This window comes from Penaeus chinensis, chromosome 27 (assembly GCF_019202785.1).
Source record: "Penaeus chinensis breed Huanghai No. 1 chromosome 27, ASM1920278v2, whole genome shotgun sequence".
Lineage (NCBI taxonomy): Eukaryota > Metazoa > Arthropoda > Malacostraca > Decapoda > Penaeidae > Penaeus > Penaeus chinensis.
In genome coordinates, this window is record NC_061845.1 from 14,661,208 (window position 1) to 14,671,207 (window position 10,000).

At 34.2% G+C, this 10,000-nt stretch overlaps 1 protein-coding gene across 1 annotated transcript in view; it reads right to left on the bottom strand.

Annotated features, from left to right (window-relative positions):
• Positions 1–667: 667 nt before the first annotated feature.
• LOC125039308 (histone deacetylase 4-like) overlaps positions 668–10,000 on the bottom strand; it is a 167,903-nt gene continuing 158,570 nt past the window's right edge. Inside the window, exons 13-25 of the mRNA XM_047633147.1 lie at positions 9,583–9,696; positions 8,210–8,248; positions 7,585–7,705; positions 7,127–7,251; positions 6,684–6,903; positions 6,297–6,479; positions 5,956–6,119; positions 5,725–5,844; positions 5,398–5,520; positions 5,151–5,291; positions 4,519–4,689; positions 4,191–4,330; positions 668–3,965 (exon numbers count right to left, since the gene is read on the bottom strand). Coding sequence (XP_047489103.1) covers positions 3,878–3,965; positions 4,191–4,330; positions 4,519–4,689; positions 5,151–5,291; positions 5,398–5,520; positions 5,725–5,844; positions 5,956–6,119; positions 6,297–6,479; positions 6,684–6,903; positions 7,127–7,251; positions 7,585–7,705; positions 8,210–8,248; positions 9,583–9,696 — 1,749 coding nt within the window. The 3' untranslated portion in view covers positions 668–3,877. The remainder of the gene's footprint in view (positions 3,966–4,190; positions 4,331–4,518; positions 4,690–5,150; positions 5,292–5,397; positions 5,521–5,724; positions 5,845–5,955; positions 6,120–6,296; positions 6,480–6,683; positions 6,904–7,126; positions 7,252–7,584; positions 7,706–8,209; positions 8,249–9,582; positions 9,697–10,000) is intronic.

The window sequence follows — 10,000 nt, forward strand, 5'->3', positions numbered from 1 at the left end:
CACACACACACACACACACACACACACACACACACACACACACACACACACACACATACACACACACACACACACAAACACACACACACACATATAAAAAAAATCCATCATGGCTGGGGAAGAATCCACTCATTAGACATACACACAAACGCAAGCTCTAATACAGGTATTTCATTGTTAGACTACAAAATTAAATCTAAACTATTGTATTAGATCAATGTCACACATTGCAACTAATTGTATTTTTTTTTGTGGAAGTATCCCTAAAACTGATTTCACTGTAATTTGTAATATTTCCTTAAAGTACTTTTTAGTGAAAAAAAATATAAAAAAGATGAACATAGTCTATATTACTGTGTAATGTGGTTATTATTCTGCTACTAAACTGCATATCTGAACTTTGATTACTTAATGAAAGCATGAGCTACTTTTCATAATTTATATTTGTCTTTCTTTCACAATATATTCAATTATATATAGTAATACGTGTCTGGGTCACTTCCTTTTCTTTTTTTTTTTACATAATTCTGTTAATTATTTGTGAATGCATTCTGGACATTTCATGTTTGCTTGCATGGCTTTCGATATATGAAAAATAAGACTAAAAATGTAAAATAAGTAATTAAGAAGGAAAAAGTTTAAGAAATTTCTTAATAAAACACATTCAGATTTTTTATGGTACTCATATATTCTAGTAGCTCTATGAGACAAAACAATTTTCTTGATAATTCATATTCAACCAACACTCAGATTAATGCCTAAGTGGGCAGTGCATGTGTCTTGGTGTGATATAAATGTGTTCAATTTGTTACACTTCTTTTAGTAATAAGCAAATGAAATTACAACAGGCAATTGCTGACAAATTAAACATTTTGTCCAAGGTAGTTTTCAGAATTAAAATCAATATTCCATATTGTGTCACTGCTATGTTCACATTATCAAAAGCCATCCTGGCAGGTAATATTCTTGACATCTTGTAATTTGATAGAGCTTTTAAAACTTTTCTGTTGTTGTGAAGTGTTGTAAATCTGTACCAATGTTTCTTGTCAAAAAACATTGTTTTAGTTTCATTAAAAAATCAACAATAATTCTAATCAAACAAAGAATCTAAAGAAAACAATGATAAAGAAGCAAAAATGTTATTTTAATACAATGATACTTGATAATAGAAGCATTATTCACAAATGGCAACATGACCAATAGATCATATCTGGCCAACTGGGGCATCGAGAACCAGCACGGGCCCCAGGGCAATATACTTCACCAGATTCCAGCCCTGTTATCTCTCTATGTAAATCTTCTTAAAAACTATCTAAGTATATATCAAGGACAGTAACATGCTCATGCACAAAGCAAAATAACAACATCCATTTTTTCAGCTCACAATGAAAGTATTCATTGATATACAGTCATCTTATTAATTGACAAAAAGATATATCAATTAGTACTCAGATTAAGGTATCAGTTACTGGTTGGGAAGTCAATTTTGATTTCTCGGAACAAAAATAGTATATTCTTTTTAGCATCTTTACAATGACCAATGAATTCTGAAACAAAAATGAAACAGAATAACTGTAAATTTCGAGCAATGATAAATGGATTTATAAGTTAAAAGATGTCTTTCAGTAATCTTTAATACAGAGGCAACTCTGAAGAAACCAGGCTTTTCATATACAGTAAAAATTCAAATAATGTAGAAAATGGTTGATAATTTGTACTATTTCACTAGCACAGACAATATAGAGCCATATTAATGTCTAGTGCTACAGAGCAGTACCTTTACATGTTATTTATTTCCTGGTATTGTGGCTGCTCCCTAGAAATGCTAAGAATTAAAATGCATCTTCACAGGGATTCCCACATACTCAGAGTATCAGGTATAGTTTCATAATATTTTGAATTATGAAAAAAGACTCTAGCATTAATGCTGACTATGTATTTGGTATTTGAACTGATACAGCTCTAGTACAGTTTGAATGCATTAAAGATATAAGCCTCATATTTGTTTTGTTGAAAAGTAACTGATTAAGGTATGTATGGTAAGAAATGTCAAATTATCATTATTATCAGATAATTTTAACAAAACAGATTAACCTAAGCACATTTATAAATCTCAAGTACTTCTTTACCACTTACTTTAATCTTACATAAAAAGGTTTTCATGAATTTCCAACACACATAACAACATAAGATACAATTAATATACATGTAGGTATCCTTGCTTTAAGACACAGTGTAAAATAGTATAACAGTATGAAAGATAATGATTTGGTATTTGGAAAATGAAGGGTAAACATACATACAAAAAACAAAAATACAAAAAATGAAATATCACATGCGAATTAGTTGAGAAACAGGCATGACAGGGATAAGAAAATAACTTTGCCTGCTGAACATATGCCAGTTTATTATGTGGACACCGTGACCATACAAGGACAATATACAGGGGACGGGTGGGACGCTGCAGCCTTCCCAAAGCCACATGGCTGGCCGGCTCTTTACTGTAGAGCTTTGAGCTTGTTACCAGAACACAGATCTTGAGGCCTGAATTACAGTGGACATGGGGTTGTGATTCTGACTAGTGCTCATGAACCTGGTGTAGAGGTAAGAAATTGTACAAGTAAAGTTCCAGCAAGGCAGTGGGTCCCTTTCCCTTCCAGATAGTTTGGCCTCTATGGTTTTTGAATTACACTGGGTGACGAGATACAGAAAGGCAGTTAATGTGGAAAGTGGAGCACTGGAACCTTGGGTCGTACAAAGTGAGCCTCTGGCATGACTCCTGACGTACATATCCAAAAGGGTACTCCATGATGACACTTCTGGTTCCTTACAAAAACAGGCGGGCACCACCCAACATTCCCGCTGACACGTAAGGCTTGCAATTAACATTTTGTGCACTTAAGTGACATGAATTTACACCATCAGGTGAGGTGAACAAATAAAATCTGAAATACATAAAATTGAATATATATAATATATATATGTATATTATACATTTATCTACTAAACACTATATGAATACTAACAACATATTCAAAGTTAAAGTTTGTCAACAGAAAACATCTGTTAAGTGGTTGGCACAAGTATTGATTAAGGTGTCAAGAGTTAACTGGAGGCTGGTCCAATGATACAGACATTACATTCTGAGATACATTTGCACGGGGCTGCACATTCAGTCAGGAAACTGCCTACCAGCAGCACATACAAACTTACTTTGATAATATGTAATGAAAATAAATGTGGTTCATCAATAAATACGACTGGGTAACTCAGTCTGTCTACCTATGGAACACTACAACCTTATGAAATTTAAGACACCATGTATGCACATCATAAAAATCTACCTAATCTTTGGTTCATCAGCCCACATGTGAACAGTGGGCAGACATCACATCTTGACTCACATCATTGCCTGATAAGTTACAGTGTTACACCCAACTGGGGGACTGTCTCCACACTGTTGTCAAGTGTCAGGGCCACTCGACATTATCACCAAAAACCACCACTGTTTACATCTTACAGTTTTCATCACAGAAGATGCATGTAAGCATCTTCCACACCGGAACAATTAACACTAAATATCACTGGTCACTCGGCAAACAGATGCTTGCCTTGCAAACCCACTGCATGTGGGATTGCTTCAACGGCACTCCGAAATGCAAACACAGTTGACCACACTCACAGTATCTGGGAGGCATATGAGGTCTGCAAATGATAATAAAAGTGTTTCTATATTTCTTTTACATCCTCTCATAGCTTCTCATCAGGTGCACAGAACTCTATATGCTCCCTTTCTTATTTCAAATCATTATTGTTTTTTATTATTATTATCATTATTATTATTATTATTATTTTTTATCTTCCCTTTTTTCCTAGGTTATTTTACTTCTGTGTCCTCCTCCATTGGCTCTTCTTCATCATTGGAGGCTTCATTGGCTGGACTCTTGGCAGGAGGTTCAGGACTCCTGAAAAGTAAATTATTAAATTTAACAATGTAGATTTAAAGGCAAGCTGCAATTTACATCTGTTACTTCTAATACTGCCTTTGCCATGTGCATAAAGCCAATAGGCACAACATACCAATACTGTCAAAAGATACTTAGATATAATCAAATTAAGTGCCAAGTCACATTCAAGATGTATTCTACACATATTCCCAAGCAAAAAATTCTTAAAAAATCAGTGCATACTGTGTCTGATGCCCTTGGTGATCCACTCTCAGAGAGGCCATTGCAGACACAGTCTCCTGCTCTTCCTCTCTGCCTTGAGCCTCTACCATGGACAGCATAATCATTCCACTCTGGCGACGCACAACTGGCCAATGACCACTCTGCAGAACATAAGAATACTACATAACTGCATTCAAGAATTTAAATATCCCAAAAATATAAATTTCCACTCACTATTTTAAAAGATCTCTTTTTTTCAATACATTCCAAATAACATTGGATAATAAATATCTTGCCTACAATGCAACAACAAACTGAACTCCTGAGTTGTTTCTTATCATTATCTCACCTGTACAGCAATGACATTTTGTAGAGTTTCAATAGCATTCTGACAAGGAGGTCTTGTCATCTCATGCTGTGACAATGGAGGAGGATCATCACCAGTCAAAGTACGAACACAAGCCTCTGTCGCATCACAAATACTGGCTAAGTCATAGCCTCCTTCCAGGGCTAACACAACCTGTAAGAACCAATCAATCATGAGCATGATTCATGCTGAACCAATTGTAAGTAAAACAACAAAGGAAAAGACAAGAAAATGTACATATATGCTGAAGGCCTTTTCACTGTATTGCTTCTTCAAGGAATGAAGAAATTGTATTGCTTCTTCAAGGAATGAAGAAGCAATACAATGAAAAGTGAAAAGCCTTCAGCATATTCCTATATTTTCTTTGTTCTTTTATTTATGTACAATATTAATTCAAGTAATTCAAAGGACAAATATATAACATAGAAAGACAGACAGAAAGATGGACACACACACACACACACACACACACACACACACACACACACACACACACACACACACACACACACACACACACTTTTCTGAATTAAATAACAATAACAACCAAATCATAAAGTATTTAGTTTCTTATACTCAGATCTACAAGGCATAAGCAAAGCAGAGTAACAGACCTTGCCCCGAGCAACTGTCATTAGCTGTTTTGTCATGTGGGCAAAGCAGCTGGCAGAGACTTTGTAGCCCCCAAGAGGTGAAGGATGTCCATCGGCTGCATCAAAGCCTGCACTTACTAGTACAATATCTGGGTCAAAGTCCTGCAAAATTAACGCAAAATAAGTTTTCTGAAAACACCTTAGCATGATAAAAACATTTAAGGATCAAAGAAGAAAGAGATTTGATCACTCTTTTGATACTACTTACCTTGGCAATAGGCATGACAATGGTTCTAAAGGCAGCCATGTACTCCGCATCCCCCATTGGAGGGTTGAGGCCGCCTGAATAAGCAATGTTTACATTGAATCCATAACCATCTCCATCACCAACCTGCAAAGGATATGAATATGACATTTCCATTCCTACAGCCTAGAAGACTAAAAATAGCTATTATGTGATGTAATTTACATCATTATAAAGATATATTTGCTAAATCCCTAACATCTGTATATACAAACATAAAGACAAAGCATGGCTAGTAATAATGATAAAATGTAAAAACTCATGACTGTATAATTAACAATCTCTACAAACCTCAGTGGGGGCACCAGTTCCAGGGAAGAAGCTCCCATCATCATAGCGATGCATGGATATGTACAAGATGTGTGGGTCATCATAAAACAGAGACTGGGTACCATTTCCATGGTGGACATCCTGTCAGTGGAACAAAAATTTTTATTTTATGACTGCATACCACCCCCCACCAAATATGTAAAAAACTTCAACTTATAGACAATAAACATGGATTTAAAAGTCTTATCTTACCCAGTCAACAATGAGGATTTTCTCCATATTCAACTTCTGCTGTAACTGTCGAGCAGCAATGGCAACAGAATTGAAGAAACAGAAACCCATGGCTTGTTGGTGCTCAGCATGATGGCCTGGGGGTCTCACCAGTGCAAATCCATTCTGCAGTTCTCCAGTTGCAACTAAAAGAGACAAGAAATATTTCTAGTTATAGTAGTAAGGATAATTAGGTACTGTCACAATATAGAACTGACTGACTAAAGATTGCACATATTTTTCCTTCTTTTAATAATGAAAAGAAAAATGTTAAAATCTATTGATATTTATAAATCTGCTACTAGTATTTCTGAGACTCTAACCTTTGAATGCTAAGTCTATAACACAGCCAGCAGCCATCCTGGCAGCAGATGATGTATGCATTTCATTCCAGGTTGTGTCTGAGTCCACACCAACGCCACCGCAATGTAGACGTACAAAGCTTTTGATGGGCAACTCAGAGAACTTGCTCATGTCTAGACGCTGCCTATTCCAAGGATTTGTTCCTGCAACATAGAAAGAAAGTTGTATGGGTTTTATCTGAATATCCATTCTTATAAAGTGCACTACTAAATATATATATATATATATATATATATATATATATATATATATATATATATATATATATATACATATATATATATAAAAATGCTTTTGGAATTTACTAGAGAAAATAAAGAAATTCATACAAATTTGTTCTAACTTACCAAATAGGAGTGTGTGAGCCTCACTATGGCAGGACTGTATTTCTTCCAGGGTTGCTTTACGGGTTCGTAGTCTATTGCAATGGTGGATCAGTCCTGTTTCCTGTAGTCTAGCCCACACAGAGTGAAGACGACCTCCATGTTCTGGATGGTGAGAATTATCGCCACAGACGCACTGGTGTTTCAGCATTAGATTGTCAAAGGCGAGCCCAGTTGTTGCTCCCTGGTTAAGAGTGTGTATTATGAATTATTAAAAAGTGGTCATTGGAGGTATAATTTGGTAACATAAAAATGTATTACCTTTTCCATAAAGTAAAAGTAGGCATAATGTCTTAACATACTTAAACAAATGATTACTCTATATGGTAATGTCCAACCAAATCAAGTGTCAGATACAGGAATGGCAAATACTTGAAATCCTCACTGTCATAAAAATAGTTTCTTACCTGTTTGCTTATATTAATAGGTTCTTGGGGTGAACCCTGTGGAGAAAGGGTGACCAATGGAGAACTGAAAGCCCTGGCAAGAGGCCGTGCCATATGACTGCCTGATCGTGCGGTGAAGGCTGAACCTAAGGAATGAGAGATTTATTGCATAAATATACTAATATGAGAAGTGAATTTGATTTGGTTCATGTAGTTGCATCATGAATAATATTTACTAAGATATTCTGATAAACATATTATCTTTTATCAAAATATTAACTGTTCTACCAAACCCTTCTCTACCATGTCGATATCCCATGCCCTCCCTCTCCACCCTCCGTTGAACCAAATTCAAATTAAAGATTTATCAAGATTGCTAGTAACTATTATGACAATCAATAACCCAAGATATAGTAAAATTATTACATGTACAAAAGCAAAACTACAAAAGGATTACTAATAACTGAGAACTTCCTCACTTGTTGTGGAGTGTAAAGGTGGAGGTTTTGCTGTTAGTAAGTCACGATGCTGCAGGAAAACTGCTCGTTGCTGCCTGGCTATCAGGCTCTCCTCTATCTTGCGTTCTGTCAGATCTATCACCTATGGGATGAAAGAAGTAAATGATGCAGGCATTCTTTTTACTTGTTTATGTGTAGGTAATTTCATTTTACATGTTATCAGAGATTAGGTTGTTAATTTGTTGTTAAACCAATAAAATAAGTATGGATTAATGTAAATGTTAATATAATTAACATACTTGGCCCTTGTATGCCTTTGGCTTTTAAGCTGCAGTCATTACAATTAGGAACTCTATCTATATTAACCATACTTTCTTGTATCATAGTAATTGAAAGTATCATTTTGGAAATCAGCTTCTGACTCTCTGTTTTAAAAAAAGGTACACTATATGGTATAAAAAATAACACCTGGAATCTGATTCCACCATAATTACAAAAACAAGTATAGCAAAACCCCAAAGAATTCAAAATGTAACAGAGAAAACACCCTACCATGACCAGAACCAATACTGCACACAAACATATCACCACTGTTAGGTGTGACTTCTCCTGCAATGCAACACTCAAGGATGCCTGTGGGACTCACCTCTGGTTCCTCCTCATGCAGTGCCTCCTCTTCTTCTTCCTACATGCCATGAGGATAGCACACAGGGAAAGGGGGGAGAGGGGGACAAAACACACACTATTAATCCTCCAGAGGAAGTAAAACATCATGGTGCACAACGCAAGCTCTCTCTGGGTCACTAATGCTCACGAGAGGATATGTATGTCTTTTATTTAGTTACTTTCAGTGCTTTTAAAGAAGTTAATTATGATAACATGCTACTCATGTGCATGGCATTAATGCATTCACAGAGTTATAATTCTGTCTTTAATCATGGTGTAACTGCTTTTTATTTTCATGATCATTATTACATTTTAAAAGTTTATTCCCTGTATATACAGTGAATGTGAAGAAAGTATATCAGATAATTCCTTTTTTATATTAGATAGTAATAATGACTTTTTTATATCTGATATGAAATTGCTTGACTGAAATCAATGAAGTCAATATTTGCCTTCATAATCAAAATGAGAAATATATATAGTAGAATATTCAATTATCAAATATTTCAGCAAAATCAAATGATAGTTAATAAGTAAAATAACAAAAAAAAAAAAAAAAAAAAAAAAAAAAAAAAAAAAAAAAATCACACAGTTTGTTTTATGATTATTTCTCTTCAGAGAAACAAATAATTACTTTATTTTTATGAAACTAAGACCATTTGTTCATTTACAAAACAGATGTGTTTATTTGATAACAATACAAAATAATTTATTCTCTTTGAAAAGATACATCAATTATACTGAACATTAATTTTATGAGTAAACTAAAGAAAGTGTGGAATATTTCTTATGAATGAAATAACATGACTATTCTGAGTAAATTTCATAGGTTTGTAAAAATATATAAATGGAAATATCAATATGGACAAAAGCAAACTTTATCTGTATTAAGTGTGTATATACAATTTATTTGGTATGCATGCACTGTAGACATTGTCATTATTTTTCATGATAGATTGAATTGTGTAATTTTTTTCAAGAAATATTTCTCGTCAACTGATCCTCTGGACAAAAGAAATTCTGTTCCATGTCAGGTAATTCAGTCTTTTTTAACCAATCTACAAACATTGGGATTAAATCCCTACTCTCTAAAATCCAAAACATAATTAATCAATGTAATTTTTTAAAAATCACAGCAACTTTACAAATCACACATCTAACATGATTAGTAGAGCAAAGAAAAACTGAAAAAAAAGATAAAAAAGAAAAAAATATGTACATTCACAAGTAGTACAAAAATAAAAAAATCAACAAAGGGCAAAAAACAAGGAGTAAAGAAAGAAAGAATAAGAAAAAAAGGAAGAGGAAAGATTCATTACAAAAAGGAAATCAATAGAGAAAATATTGACTGACCTCTGGTGTTTTTTCATGTGCAATGGCTTGGGCAACGGCTGCCTCTGTTTCCTCAGCAACGTTCTCCACATGGTTGTTGCTTCCCTTCCGTATCAATACTGTCTGTCGAATGTGCTGTGGAGAGAAGGCATTATGGTTAGCTATGATTATCCTGTTTTCATGAGTAAAGGAGAGAAAAAAAAAAAAACAGACCTTGGAAAGGAATAGATCAAATTACTGCTTAATGTAAAAGAAGATTTAAGATGATTAAAAAGAGATGAATAATAATAATAAAAAAAAAAATATATATAGGACATTACTGTACATACCTCTTCTAAGTATATATGTGGAAAACTAATATAAAGAAAAAATAAAGCTATGTGGTAATAAAATGCAGAAATATGCAAATGGTCCATGTCAATGAAACTAGAGGTTAACT